This window comes from Onychostruthus taczanowskii, unplaced genomic scaffold (genome assembly GCF_017590055.1).
Source record: "Onychostruthus taczanowskii isolate IOZ18803 unplaced genomic scaffold, ASM1759005v1 scaffold3, whole genome shotgun sequence".
NCBI classification, from domain to species: Eukaryota; Metazoa; Chordata; class Aves; order Passeriformes; family Passeridae; genus Onychostruthus; species Onychostruthus taczanowskii.
Window position 1 is genome coordinate 6,719,775 of NW_024500349.1, and position 16,500 is coordinate 6,736,274.

Here is a 16,500-nt window from a genome sequence, read left to right on the forward strand (position 1 = left end):
AGGAATTAAAAATTAATATTTTCACTGGAAATCTTGCTATATATTTCTATCATATTCCAATATGTATTTGTACTTTAAATTTATTTTATTAAGAATTGCATTAGGAGGATTTTAACTTGAAGAGGAGATGTTAACACTTGTTTTCTTTAGCTGATATTGAGAAATAAAGTGACTTGTTTTCACTTTAACCAAAACCTACAGCAAAGGGTTCTTATAATTTTATTTTTCCCTTTGGAGTATGTGTAATTTAGAGTGTCTGTCTGAAAAAAATTGGGATGGAGTTTGCCAACATGACAGCTGAATAGCCCATCTCTTATCCTCTTTTTACTAATAAATCTGGGTTTTGGACCACTTAATAAAATCCAGCCTTATGTGAATGTCATTTAGCTCCTTTGAATTAATACAATGGTAATGGAAACAAGTTTTTAGCGCCATGTGATTTTCAGCATCAATTAACTCAGATTCTCTCTATACTTGTGCAACTTTTAGACATGTACATATTCTAATTTTGTCTGTTGAGCTCATATAGTCATACTCCTATTTTCAAGTAAAATTATTCTTGTTCTTTTATTTCTGGCACGGCAGAATGTACAAGGAAAGTGGGAAGGGGTCAGTTTCAGAATGTTGTCTTTCCCCTCTTGATTACAGAATGTGCTGAAGTTGCTACATTTTATTCAGAGTCCTGCAGAAACTGATCTGAAACGAAAACATGGAACTTGGAAATAGATCCTGTGTCTGAGTCCTACAATCTTTAGGCTGTACAATAGTAGAATTATTCCTCAGTAATGGCAGGAAGACTGCACAAAAAGGACACCATCAACCTACTGAACTCATAAAAAAAATCCATTAAAAGGCAAACTTCTGTAGTTAAAACAGAAAAGTTTTTTCTTCCAAATTAGGGCTCCTAAAGTAGGCTCAACTTTGCAGCTAAGATAAAATGATTCAATCCAACACCACATGAAAGGAGAATGCCAGCAATTAAGTCAGACTAGAAAGCTTTGTTAATGATGGAATGCCTGGCTGGAGCTTGCCCTCTGAGGCTGTACAAGGGAAACAGTCATTTATTTAGGCAATCACTTGACCAAATACAAAAGAAATAAACTGATAATGGATTGGTACTTCAGGGGAACCAAAGGCTTTTAATAAAACTACTCTGGACCACCCTCCTTCTCCTAAATATTAAGCTCTCTGTAATGTAACCTTCCAGTAACCTTGCTGGGATGCACGGCACTGTGATTCACCAGGACACCCTCATTCTTCTCTTTTCAGGCTCCTGCTCACATGGCCATAGGCAGTGCCAGAATGGCAAGTGTTACAGACCAGAACAAAGCTGTGATTTTGAAGACAACTGTGGGGATAATACAGACGAGAGTGAATGCGGAACTTCCTGTACCTTTGAGAATGGCAGATGTGGCTGGCAGAATTCCCTGGCTGACAATTTTCACTGGGTGCTGGGGGTCAGCTCGCCTCAAAGTCTTAGACCTCCCGGGGACCACACGCTTGGAAATAGAACTGGTATGTTGTTAGTTCACTAGTAAGGGATCATTGTCTTCACGAAATGTCTCATATAGCCACAGGCAGCAGGGGAGTTCTAAAATCTCTAATCAGGGTGTCATTTCTAATGAATTAGATGTGTTACAATATAAAGTTATTAACTGCCATTGTACAATAATTTTAATTTAGGAAAATTGAATCTTAGTTGTTTCTTATATGAGTCCGGCAAGATAATTTGATATTTGTCTGCAGAGAGGCGTTTGGTCTGGTTGCAATTTGCAAAGGTGAGTTAGCTCAGCTCTGCGATCTACTGGGTCCCACTCCTCTGGAGCTTGAGGTCATTTTCAGGAAGCTTACACTTCAGTTCCCCATAGTGACTATTCATATTTTAATTTTAGATAATGTTAAATAAGTGAATTTAAAGAAACAAATCTCCTTTGTTAGTGCATGTCCTGGTTTGTTTTGGCCAAAGCACTCAGTTATCTGCTCTTGTTCTTGCCACAAGCTCTGTGCCTTCACACTTTGCTTTTGAAGGTCCTGTAGCTCAAAGATGTTACCAAAGCTGAGCTCAGAACTGACCTTAAACTGATATATTCACAGCAGAGTTGTACAAAGGCATGATAGTAGTCACTGAATGTTTACACAAACTGCTGAAGGACAAAACCCAATAAACTTCAAAATATGTAGAAAAAAAATTCATTTGCATTGTCAGTAATACATATTTTTAAAATATTATCACAAATACACCACTACATTTGTTAAATATATGTTTGACTTCACAGAAAAAGCAGATTTCTGATCCCATAACACCATCGCAAACATCTATGGTCATATCTGAGCTAGGGAAATGTCAAAGTTAGAGTGAACCCACTTGCTTCTGCGTTATCTAGTGAAGTAATTTTTTTTTTGCCTAATTCATATACAAACATTAGTAGATATGCAATTACAATTTCTGTGCTACATTTATGTTTATGTCAAATACACATTTCTTGTTTGTACAAAGGAAAAAAAAAAGAATTTGAAAACGGGAGAATTTTTTATGCTCTGATTAAAAAATAAAGATGGGAGGCTCAAGGACCATATCAGTGTTGAAAAATACTAACTCTAGGCATCTAATTTTGTAATTTCCTCTGACTAAATAATTTATATGTTCATTAATATTCAAACAGAGTAAAAATGACCAAAGATAATATGAACCATTAGGGATACCTAGTGATTTATACATGCATAATTTTTTTTTTCCTGTTTCATAGGTTTTTATATAGCGTGGCTTGCTATTTTGAAGATTACCTTTCAGGAGACTTTATCTTGAAATTTATCATGATGCAGCTATTGTGTGATGTATTGTCAGAATTGCAACTACTGCAGTTCAGCAGGGACTGTAATCAAAGTAGCCAGAAAACATGGAAGAGTTCCCAGTCTTCTACACAAGTCCACCTAAATCTTAAGGTGCTACCACCAGTTTTTTCCTGATATAAGAAGAGCATAAGGAATGGGAACTGGTCATTTTTTCTCCTGAGCTGAGGTTGACTAGTATGAGACTTATGAGGGAAGTGTTTTTCATATGTTTCTGCATTTACTTTACTGAGTTTTGAAATCTAATTTGAAAATGTAAAACATTTTTTCAGTAATATATAATTCAATTTCAGGACATTTCCTATATCTTGAGGCCACTGCAATAAGCCTAATAAATGAAAAAGCCCATGTGAAGAGTTCCATATGGAAAGAATCAAGTGGAACTTGTGTGATGAGCTTCTGGTACTTCAAGTCATCAAAAGCCATGGGACATACTCAGGTTCTGATTAAGGTAACAAAAAACCCCTTCTCTTTTGAGTGTATTATACCTGTAAGGCTGTTCATGCTCTGCAGAGTGTCTCAGCACTGTGACATTCTGTTGTTTAGCTGACAGAACTGGGAGAGCTCCCACACACATCCTGCTTCTGTGCTCCAGTATCTTAAAAGTGCTTTTAGCATTTTTTTTCCAAGAAAAGCCATCTGAAAAGCCAAAGAAAATCTTTTCAAATCCTCTTTTTATCTTCCCCTCTTCACACATAGTACCTTTCTCTTATTTTTTCCATGTGAGGCTATTTTCATATTTTGCTGACATCCTTATTGGTGTTTATCCATATGCAGCCCTATTGTTCTGATGAGAAGACATAAAAAAAATTGCCAACACATACAAACTGAGAATAAAATGCATAAATATGACTGCATTAAATATTTTTATATAAATGGGTACAGATTACAATCAATTTTATGTCAAAATATTTTTTCCTTCACTAAATGTGAGATGACCAAAACATATTTTAAAAATACTGTCTAGTTATTAATATGCAAGTGAAAACTGAGACATTTGTAAAAAATTGGCTGTTCCTTTGCTGTTCATTAAAAAGGATTACCTGCTTGTAAAAACCTTTTTTAAATCATAATATGGTTCAGACTAGAAATTAATACTTATGTAGAAATTAATAACCAATGTTCTTCAGACACAGTGACCAAATATGTGTTTGTGTTTACTTGTATCTGTGCATCTCTTCTGGTTATTCAAGTACAAATCATGGTGCAATTTATTTGCCATGTGTCATTTAACTTCCCTTCCTACAATATCTCTAATAATGTCTTGGTGACCTGCATTAAAGTTTTTGTTCTATTTCCAATGCATATGTTGGCTGACTTAACTTTAACTGATAAATTAGATTTTTTCCTTGAAAACAAATTACTAAAAATTATTTGTCTAGATTATTCTGGATAAAATATAAAAATAATTTAAAATAAAAATATAAAAATGATTTAAAAGCCTGAAAGATAAAAGGCTTCAATATATTTTAGTACCTAGAGATACAACCTAAAATATGTCTGCCTGAAATATAAAAAAACAATGAACCCTTTGACAGGCATCAGGAGATTTTTTTCATTAATTAGTCCAAGCGCCTACAAATAACAACAGACCAGTCATCAAGTAACTGTATATTTATTGAGATGTTTTCATACAGCTCTTTTCCCCAGAAAGGCTCAAATTTGTAAAGGAGGCAAAATTATTCCATTGTTGTACCTGAGATTTTTTGCAGATCAACTTAACTTCACTTGTTATGCTGTTAAAAGGACCCATAAGTCCATATTTTAATTGGAGTTTCTATTTAGCATTTTCTGCAGGAATATAATCTAATTAAACAACACATAGTCATGGGAAGTCATACTGAAGCTTCTCCTGCTGGTTCAAACTGGAATATCTCAATATTTCCATCCAGATTGAGTATCCCTTGATTTAAAGTTAATTTCAATGAAGACAGATCTCCAGGTGGTGATTAGCTGAAAATAAAAGATGATGAGGTGATCTGGGAAGGTAATCACCATCTCAAGTTTCAAAACTTAGCAAACTGTGTCTGGCTGAAGTCATTCCATCCATTCAAAGTTTAACTGAGGATCAAGACTGTATATACAGTGGAACAGTGATGAAAAATAAGATGAGGAAATATTTTTAGAAGCAGAATGAGGAAAAAAATTCTCTTCTGCTAGAATTATCACAATGGAACAAAAACGGTAAGAAAAGGTAAAAAACCATTTTTAGAAAAATCATACTTCATGCTGTGCATCAATATATTTTCTTAATATAAGCACTTCTTGCCCACTTTCAAGAAGTCTAAGATTATATATCACACTAAAAGTGTTATCTCAGATTATGAGATAAACAGCAACCAAAAATAAAACTAAAAGATCCTAAAAGGGTAATATAGCCAAGCATGAACCTCTTTTGTTAAAGTTTGCAGCTGGAGAAAATCAATACATTTTCCTAATGGAATTTCTCTGAAGTTACTGTTGTTTTGATTTTATTTTCTCTTGAAATTGTACTACATATTCTTTGAAGAAAATCATCTGTATATGGAATAATAATAATCCAGTCCAAGTGATAGGCTGTGAATTAGCTGCAAATGTATAGTATTTTTCAAATTGACCCCTTGAACATTTGTGTAAACAAAAGATATTGACAGTGCAGCTACTTATGAAGATTGAAATATGCAAATCACCATACATCTGAATTCAAATTACAAAGATTTGGTAGCAGTGCAAAAGCAAACAGAATATTCCCCAAAGAGATCTGGAATCAAGATCAAATCAAAGACCTAATCAAAATCAAGATATAATTAAAACTTTTTCCAGTGAGATTTTGAGACATTGTAGTCTTGACTGTGGCAGTTGTAAGAGAACACCATCCATTGTAGGAGATATTTCAAAGTTCAGGTGCAGCATGTTCACTGGGCCTGTTTAGTGTTGGTGGTTGGGCACCTCATCACATGTTGGGCACAGCATTCAGTTTATTTTATGAATCAGAAGAAACTGTGTATTTTTAAACATGCTTATAGAGAGGCAAGCAAGAATTATTAGCTGAAAGTGATAATACATTTCATTATTCTGTTGATCTAAAATAAGCTTTCTACAACTGCTTAGGTTGTCCCTGCAATTAAAAAAAAAAGAAGCAGAAGGAAATCAGCAACAAATGATAAAACCACTTGTTGAAAATAGTTTTTATTCTATCAGTGTCAATTATTTTTGCATAGACATTTTAATTTAAAAAAGATAATTTAGGTTCCAGTACAATTAGGGGAAGATTCTTTCAAAGACTTGAAACAAGCCTCCAAAAATATGCAGCTGAATGAGACAGGTGAAACCTGTCATTAGCAACTCCCTCTGCTGACAATAACAAGGCCAATACACACAGGATCTCATTAGCAAGTTCCAGTGGACCTTACCCAGGCATTTAATTAATTCCATCCAGTTAAAAATGAGCAAAGACATAAGGACAGTCAGGAAAACAAGAAGTCCTGACCAGTGCATGGCGAGTGAAGCCCAGCCCCGTTTATTCTGTGGCAGCAGCAGCCTAACGTGGCCGGGGCAGCAGGCAGCTGGAGCCAGCATCCAGCATCCAGCCTCCTCAGCTGCTCAGGGCTGCTGCAGCACAGACCCTGTCACCCGGCTGCTGCTTCTCAGCCAGAGCTGGGAGCCCCCACAGTTGTTCCCCTGGCATTGTCATTGCTTTTCACCAGCCCAGCCCAGTGTCGGTCGTGCAGCAATGTACGGCTTAGCCGGTGCCGCGGCTCCGGTGGAGATGAGTCACAGTGGATTTTCTAATTCCATGGTTAGAATTCCATTTTTATGGAGTTAAATTTACTATCCCAGGCTGTGGACATGAAAATCTGCAGCAGAGGTTCTGCAGATGCCAGCTGGTATATTCTGGACATTTGTATTTGTAGGATCAAGTAGCTTAAAATCACATTTTCACAAATCAATATAATTGACCCCACTTCTATGGGAAGTCACTCAAGAATAAGGCTTAAGGAAACTGCTTATTCTACCTCACAGCATAAAATAGAGTGTGTATTTCTACATTGATTCTTCTCACTGACTGCATGAAAAACAATCAATCCCTCACATTAATGCAGAAGTCAGAAACTGCATTGGATTCAGGTAGCCTCAAAGCAGATTACTTGACCTCCATGAAACTAGAGGAAAAAATTAAGTTTTCAAAGATTTGCTTGAATGCTTTACTTAAGAGTTTGCTGAAATCATGCTCCAAAAAATGTAGGTTATCTGTAGATTTCGTAAACAGACACATAAGGTTTATTTTGTAGACAAAATTAAGGTATTAGCAAAATTCTTTAAAACTAATAGCAAAGAGTAATTTTCCCTAGTATTTAGTTCCACACAGCTGCATAGTGGTAATGGCTTTTATTTAATGAGTATCTACAACTCTGAAAAGGACGCAGTTTTAAGCTATTTACTCCCATTACTGACCTGTGAACTGTTATTAAAACTTGTAGTTGAGTCAATGAAATGTCATCTGACTAATGAGAGAAAATTACAGAATATTAGTCCCAAGAGTTCTGAAGGGAATCAGTGGAGATACTGTGAAATAGAGTATTACTTGTCAAGAGTAACTTTTATGGCCTCTTTATTTCCCAGGGCAAGAAAATGTTTTATTCATATTTCCTGAATCTCAAACAGCACTTTTCATCTTTTTAGGCATTGTTTCAAACAGTGTTGTTTTAGGCCTGGTTTTGACACAATGACATAAGCATATATCCAAGCAAATTGAGAATGAGAGACTGATTAAATAGAAATAAATCAGTTTTCATGGAAAGCATAATTTTCAAAAAGAGCTAACATAGAAGGTACAAACAATTATGCACAACTGTAGGTAAATGCAGATACCATTAAGTGTGTGTTATTTTCCCAGATGAGTACATTAGGAAGTTATTTCAATCTTATTGTCAGTTACTGGAAGAACATAATTCATTGTATTCCTATACTGTAACCAGATGTTAGCAGTCATTCCAAAGAGTTGATGACAGAGAATAATATGTTTGAACATCCTTTGAAGGAAGAAAGTATTTTTAAAAAGAGTTAAAGAATCACCATTGTATTTTGGCATCCTTCTTGTGAAGACAAGAGCTGTATCAGAGAATTTGTAACCTACAGTCATTATTTTTCTAGAAACACATGTAAGTGAAATTGTTCATATGTGAATTTTAAGGATTTTTTAAAAAAATTTTTGAGAACTTGGCTTTTTCCTCACTGAGGGGGTGAGGGCAATGAAGTATATAGGGTTGGTGTGACTAGGGCATGTCTCTGTCGTGCAGGGCGGTGCCTGGTTATAAAACAGAGGCATGCACACAGAGTCATTGAAGTAACTCAGAACAGCCTGCAACATTCCACCTGGAGTCACAAGCCGTGTGTCCCAGAGCTAGTACCACCCTCCTAATTTCTACCCCAGCCTGGCACCAAATAGCATCATGTGGCATAGACAACAAATGCACCTTCAATCTCCTCCAGACTGCACAGCTCCCAAGTGTTGTTTCACTGAACCCATTCCTCAAGTCAGAGACCTCTGTGAGTGATTTACTTTATTGATTTGTCGCCCCATAATCTCATGGACTGCTGTCACATTGCTGCTTTTTACCATGTGAGACTTTGAAGTGACTCTGGGATCTTTGGTGGTCCGACATATTTTGCTCTTTTCTAGCACTTTTCAGGGCATGCATTCAGCAGTGAAAGTTGTGATTTAAATGGGTCTCAGGGCAGAGATCCTTGAAGGATCACAGAGCTGCTGTTTAATGATTTTTACTGCAGCAACAGACATCAAAATCAGATATTTTTGTAATAACTGTGAAACAGGCATAGGACTTTGTCTGAACAATAGCCTCTGAGGTATAGCCTTGGGCTTTGAGCATTTTCCACACCTCTTCTTCTGAAGAACTCAGAAATTTAATTAACCTTTTTTTTGAGATAATAAATAATGCAAGGTGTAACCTTGTGCCTGCTGATACCTTTTACAAAGCATAAAATATTGATCAATCTAAAATCCCAAGACAGTATCTTATTTTCCTGATCAACAACCTGACTTGGAAAAAACTCTCCAAATTTCTTAGAAATGTTCTAAGAAAAAACCTGAACATTTCTAAGAGTTCCATTTGACCTCAGCAAAGGTGGAAGATCTTGGGGTTTTTTTTTTCTTTTTTTTTTTCCTCATCTCTTTTAACATCCCAAAGCCCCTTCGGTCTTCCACTGAGAAAAGCATCTTTCTTTTTTTCAAACTGAGCAAATGTTATACTGTGAAACTTCATCAAAATCAGAGGTAGCACTAGCACTCATTGTGCAGAATATTAATTTGTTACAGGTTTTGTGTTCCTTTAATGCAACTTTTATTTTTAATTCACAGATCAGTTTTAGTGTCATGAAGATGAAGATAGTCCTTGATCTTTGGCAGGCTTGCAGTACCAAGTTGTAGTGTGCTTAAAATTACTTTGATTAATCAATAAGGGTCCTTAACACAAGAGTCCAATTTTTATCCTTGCAGATTTTTTTCTTTTTCTGACCTTCAGCTTTGAATTCTCGTTAGCTTCAGGAAGAAAAAACAAACCAAACCAACAACAATAAAAAAACCCCACAACAACAACAACAACAAAACAAACAAACAAACAAAAAACCCGAAAAAACTCCCAAAACAAAAATCCAAATCCAAATCCAAACCAAAAACAAATCAAAACCAAAATAAAAAACAAAAACAAAACAAAAACAAACAAGCAACAAAAAAACCCCAAAAAAACAAAACAACCAACCAAACAAACAAAAAACCTCAAAACCACCCTAAACAGCTGTTTTTCTGTATTTGCCATAATTTATTTCACAGTTGTGTGAGGATCCGATTCTGGTAATTTCCTGTGAAAGTCAGACTTGGAATTTTTAAGTACACATATTTATGACTGCAATAATCTCTAAGTGTATTTGTTTGTAGGTTGACCCCATAGCATTAGGTAGAATTGTCTTATCATTGCATGCACTAGCATGGAAGAGCATTGTAGAGAGCAGGTATTGTTTGCAGCAGAGAATAATAGTGTCAGTGCAGGGGGAGCTTGAGAGGCACCAGTTTCCTCCCACCATCTTGCTGTGCAAACAAAACCTTCCACTACTCAGTAACTTCACAGTGCTTGCTGGTGAAAGGGTCATTGCAGCTCAGAGATTAATTTCCTGCCCACTTGTGGAAATCCCTTAGTCCTTTCAGAGCAGTTTCTCCTCTTTGTAGACTCAAATTCTTCCAAAAGGTCTTTCTCCTCAGTCATACTCCTCAGGTTTCCAGCTTCCCTCAGCACTTCCCCATGTCCCCATTCTTTTGTAACTTGCTTCTGCAAGGTTTACCAGGCCATATCTGTGATTAAAAAATATCAGCGAGGTCAAATAATGAATTTTAAACTGATTTTAAAACTGAAGAAACCATGTTAATATGATTTTCTGTTTAAGTTAATGCAGTCGTGAGAGATGACACAATAATACTACTAAAATCAGGAGTTACAGACTATTTGCATTAAGTCTGGGATGTGTGGGTGTAACTGTGTGGTCTGCAGGGTATATTTGATTTTGCCTTCAGCAGAAGCACTACAAATAGAAGGTGAACACTAAAAATTGCATTTCTTAGCTCCCATATACCAGATTTGTAGAGGGCCTTAACCCTCTGTGATCCTAGTTTTTCTTAGGCTCCTGTTGTTTAGATGATATGGAAAGTTGTTGGGTTTTTGTGTTTGTTTTTTTTTTTTTTTAATAAATAAATCTTTATTAAAAGTATGGATCTTATAGAATTAAAAAATGTGGAGAATTGTTTAACGTTTAGCTGCAATGCTGGGCTGTAATGTGAACTAGGTGTGGTAACTGGGTGTGATCAAAATATGAGCATTTTCTTAGCAGAATTGGGGGCTTGTTTTCTAAAGAGGGTGAGCATACCACAAAAACCCACAACCAACCAACCAAACAAAAAACACTAAGCCTTTGAGACTGTATCTATCAAAATATGTTGTGGATGCTTTTCAGATTTTTGTACTAAATCAAAATTATGAGCCAAACTTTTTGCTTAATTTTCAAATTCAAGAGAGAAAAAAAATTCTTATAATGGAAAGCATTCTTGTTTGTTGGATAAGAGTCATTTAATATAAATACAATGACATATTTTCAACTTCTTTTAATTCTAACACTTAGATTAAGAAAACAATTGAAGAGTGGTGAATAAAAAAGTGCAAGTGACCTTATTTTTCTTTAATTTCAAAATCATCTCTTTTCTCTAAACCATTATATGTCACCACACCTTTCTTATTATACTAACATGAGGTTCTATACCATGGGTGCTGTTTTATTATTAATAATTTAAATTATTATTTGGCGTCCAATTTTATGAATGTCAGTTTCTTTTTCACTGAAATGTGAGAAGAGACAGAGGTTGTGGAAAGGTCATATGAAACCACAGTGGAAAATTAGGCTAATGCAATTGTATGACTTTATTTTATGTCCTTAACTTCTCCATTTATTGGAAACCGTGTTTTGTTTGAAATTACAGTGGACCAGGCACTCAATCTATATTTGGCTGAATCAATAAATCAAGGCACAAATGTGAACCATCTTTCAGGTTTTAAACAGTTTGCTTAGACTTGTTTTCTGTACATTTATACCATCTCATTTGGGCATCTGAATAAAGTGCTTCTTCTTTTAAGTGACAGGATGATAAAGCTATTCTACCATTCATGCCTTTAAAATCTTCAGCCTATATTTAGATGTTATTTGGTCTTCCCCTCAGAACCTCACTGTTGCCTTTCACGCTTTCCTCTGAATAGCACAGCTCTAGTATATTACTGTTTTCCAGTTTAATTTAGTTTGATCTGCATGGAAGAAAAACTTCTTTAAATCAGAATTTCCAATGTGATCCAGAAGAGGTACTATTTAAATTTTGATACATGAGGCATCTAATTCATTTCAATGATCAGTGAACACTAGAAGACTCTGGTTATTTATGACATAGAAATATCATTAGCTAAGAAGGATTCTGCAGTGCACAACATTATTCTGAGCATTTTGACAGTGTGATTCAGTTCAGAATTGTGTTCAATGGGAGTTCAGAAGGAGTATGTTCTCGAAAAGTTTATTAGCAGCCAAAAAATATTTAAGTTCATCTCTTTAACCCTTTATACACCAGCTCTATTCTTCAAGAGTTACTAAAAGAGTGAGAGTTCTGCTTTTTTGCTTTTCCCAGTCTAGCTGTTTTAGGAGTATGTGGGCTATGGAAAGGAATAAGAACTAATGGAAATCTTCCCCTGACTCACTAGGTGCACATTAATTAATCTTAGACTTTTCCTTAGTTAGAAGTGTAGTCTGTTAAAGTCAGTTTCTCTGGAATTTAATCTCTATAAAAATTGCAGTCCTCTCCTTCCAAGTTGTACCAAGATTTGTTGCGCAGAGAAATGAGGTGTTTATTCAGGTTAGATCTGAGATTTTTTGGACAAAAATGGTGCAGTAAAATCCTTTTAAAGAGACCACATGTCTAGAAAAGAGCAATGTTAAAGAGTTTAACAAGAGAATTTTCACTGTATATAGTTGAAAACCTGAATGGTTTTATAAATAATATCCATGAAAGATATGGTCATATGAGAAAGAAAGGTACAGATTACCATGTGTCAGGACCAAAGTAGGAACATCATGGTTATAATAAAATATCCTAAAGCGACCATTTATTTTTTTGGATATGTCAATCTAACTGCTACAGATTTTATGCAGAGGATGCCATTGCTATAGAAACTTCTTAAACATCATCTTGAAATATCCCTTTCCAAGCTGATGTGATGAGATTGAATTTTTACTGTAGAAGTGGTAGGGAAGGTACATTCTTCCACAAATCCCTTGGAGTTTTCTTTTTCTTTTGTCACTTAGTGGCTATATTTTTCTTGATTTCTCTTTTTAAATGTTGCAATATTTCCTCAGTTCACAGTAAAAGGTTTATACTCTTCTGATAATTAGCTCTGTGCTTATTTGCTTCAGGGAATAAATCCATTTAGAAAACACAGACAAAACTTCTGCACTGTCTGCAAGATCTAAGGAAAAAGTGAAGTGGAACCAGAGAATTGAGGTTATCACAGCTACTGAAACTATAAACCAAAAGTGTGTAATGTACTAGTTGCTGCACTGGGAAAAAAAAAAAAAAAAAAAATTGGAAGGACCTCTGAGGGATTTTGACTGAAAAAAAAAAAAAAAAAAGTAAGAGAAAGAAGTGCCACAGATTTTCCTGTTCTATCTTAGTTTTATTTGTATTTGTTTTGAAAGATATTACAAATTCTCTTATATATATTAGAGTGTGGCTGACATGTGTTCCCATGGGGTTTTTTTTAGATCAGTCATTTTGCCTTTTCCTGGAAAATTATGTCTGTTACCACAGGAAAGACATCATAGAAAGAGATCTCTGTACTTTCTACAGCAGGGAGATTTTTTTTTTTTTTCCTAAGAAACATGTTAAGGTCGCAGGACTTGATTTTAAAATGCAATTTGTCCAGTCTGGGTGGGACGAATTCTTATTGCTTAAAGTCATAGATGCCCCCAGAGCAGCCACTGCTGCAGCCACTTTAATCTGTCTTTGTTTTATTCCCCATGTCAAAGGGAATTTTAAGTATGATTTGTCTCATTGTAGAGCAAACATCTCTAAGAGGAAAGGTGGCTGTTACTTTCCCTATTGCTTCCTGTAGACTTGTAAGTGTAATACCTTTCAGTAAGAAGTACTGGGTACTGTCAGGAATGTTGGACAAATATTTGAATTTGTAATATATCAGTAAATGTTGCCATATGCTTACTTAAATTTTTAGTATCTCTGCTGGCAATGCAAATACCAAGATCTCGTGAATCTCTCTGCAAATTTTGTCTTGTACATCCCTACAATGCTATGTATATTTACATATTTATAACTTCATTTTTCCTTCGACATACTTGGTGGTGGCCATTGAATAGAGAAGTGTTTTATTACAGGACTATCTGTCAGTTATAAGAGCCCTCAATTTTTAAGGAATATATTTCATAACTGCAGATTAAAAAATTAAATCAAATATCTGGTTCCTTGGCATTCTCTAAGGGATAAATAGTTGTATTCATTAGATGTTATAGAGACAGGACTTAAACATTTCTCTTAAAGATGTCTCATTTATCCAGGGTCAATACAGTGAAGCTTAAAATACTTAATTGAGTTTTGACTATATAAAGAACTTACTATTTTTTTTCAGCCTCGATGTTTTGGGTCCCCTGAGGCTGTCCAGTTCATCTAATATCCCAGAGGATCTGTTCTATATTTCTACAAGCCCAAAAGCTATGATTGAATTGAAAAGAATATTCCAACAGAATACAAATAGGCTGTATAGTAGATATCACAAAGAGAGAAATACAGTTATATCCCAGAGAACATCCCACTGCATCGAAGTAGGAATGACACCCGACTGACATTAATCACTCTCTCATACATCTGAAAAAGCATATGATATATTTTGATGATTATTAGGGAATATTCATGTCAATCCTTGTCTTGCAGATTTGCCACTTTGAAGCCGTGACAGATTAAATATTTATTAAAACCTTATATGTTTCAATGACAGTGTACAAGAACTAAAAATTACTATTGTCAGCCTTAAAATTATTGCTAATCTTTTAATTATATTGTCCTGTATGAAAGAACCTTACTTTTCCTAAATACATTTTATTTACATCAGAGATATATACTTATTTTTCCTTTATTTTATCAAATTTTATTTTCTTTTTCTCTCACCAGAATTTCTGTAAAGATATGTTTTCCTACTTCTTCCACACAGTATTACACAGAGAATCAAAATGTTATTACAGGTGAATTGCCAAATTGAAATATTGACTAAAACAAACAAAATCTCTGGAAGATTCCAAATGCTTTATTCAGATGAATTGGGTTTGCCTTGGGGCTGTTGATTTTACAAGACAGCTGTAGTGATAATTCTTTAATTCTTCATGCACAAATCTTCAGATTTTGAAGAGCTGAGAGGACTTTCATGCAGGCTGATTCCATAATTCCCACTTTGTGGAACTGATCTTGTAAACACAGTGACACTGTGAATAGAATGCCTCTGACCTTAGCAAGTATCTGTCAAAGTGTCAGAGGAGAGAAGTTGTCCTGCCAGCACAGCTTGTGTCCTGCCTGCCCACTGTGTCACTCAACAGTACTTTGATCCATGACATGTGAAAGGAAAGGTCCTCCACCACCCTTTTTCTCCCAAAGACATGCTGGACAAGCACTCCCTGGCAGTGTCTGCTCTGCTCTGCAGAGCTGAGGTGTGAGTTTTACCCAAGTCCCAGTTGTGGCTGGCTGTGCACACAGCCTTTCCCAGGCACTCAGGGGGCTGTGCCTCACCATCCTCCTTCCTCTTGGGTGCTCTGAGGTCAAGATGCAGCATGGATGCCACCACTGGTTCTGGAGTTATTAGAGATATGCACCTCCTACTCAGACACTTGGGTTCCTTCTCGCAGTCCATATCCAAACTGATAAAGAAAAAAATAATGGGGGGAAAAAAAATTAATAAGTGACTTTTGCCTCCCATCTTTCAGTATGGTATTCGAAGTATTCCCTACAGGAGAAAAAACATGACAGATTTGAATTTTCCTCATGTCTGCAAAACATGGTTATTATGATCTTGATTCATAAACTGTTCTGTTACATCTGTTACTCTGTATGATCTGCATTTGTGTACGTAGTGCATAGAAGTAAGGAGGTTACTTTTTTTAATCCATAAAAACTATAATTGCACAGCATTTTGCACACTGGCCTTGTTTGGCACTATGGAGGGCAGTAACAGTTGTTCAGAATCTTAGAATTTTGGTAACTCATTATTTCTCAAACTTGAAAGCTTTGCTTTTCCACAAATTTGCAGTTACCTCAACTCTGAGAGGGGAACATTCCAAAGAGACCTGTAAAATATGATTAAAACAAAGGTGTAACAAGGTTTGAGACAAAACAGAACTAAGTTGCTCGAAATGCTAATGGTCTTATAAAGTGGCTTTGATGCTTACTGTTACTTAGCCTTAGCAACAGAAAGAAAAAAAAATGTAATCCAAGCAATCAAAATTGTATCCCTTAAGCTACCTAAACCCCAAAATCAAACAAAGGTGGATTATGACAGGAAATTAAGAAGAAATATATGCATTTGAGGAGAAGAAAGGGCTGGGGGGATGGTGAGGAAATGAGGAGAGGATGAAGTAGTACAAAGTACCTAATGAATCCTCTTTTACAGTGAGTTGCTTTATTTCTCTCTTCTAATTGGTAAGGATAACATATGAAATGAAGATATATTTTTTAAGAGCCTAAGCACATAGAAATATATTTGATGGAAATACTACCATGGGAATGTAAAGGGACACAAATGTCAGAAAGTTTGCTTGATTATAAATGAAAGCTGGGTATAATGATATCTATTAGATTTAATAGTTGTGACAGGGTAAATCTAAGTTATAAGAAAGTGAACTACACAGACTAATTTAAGGAAAAACAACAAATTATTCTTGCCTTCCCATTATAGATTTCCAAAATAAGTGGGTTTAAAGTGTAACTTTATCTTTTTTTTAACAAGCCATTTATTTGTCATTCCTTGCAATGTGTACCTGCTTGAAACAAACTGCTGTCTCCAGGTGAATTACCAA

General features: G+C 35.4%; 1 protein-coding gene across 1 annotated transcript in view; it reads left to right on the forward strand.

Annotated features, from left to right (window-relative positions):
- MALRD1 (MAM and LDL receptor class A domain containing 1) overlaps positions 1–16,500 on the forward strand; it is a 236,196-nt gene that overhangs the window by 117,763 nt on the left and 101,933 nt on the right. Inside the window, exons 26-27 of the mRNA XM_041408374.1 lie at positions 1,270–1,515; positions 3,144–3,301. Of these exons, the coding sequence (XP_041264308.1) occupies positions 1,270–1,515; positions 3,144–3,301 (404 nt within the window). The remainder of the gene's footprint in view (positions 1–1,269; positions 1,516–3,143; positions 3,302–16,500) is intronic.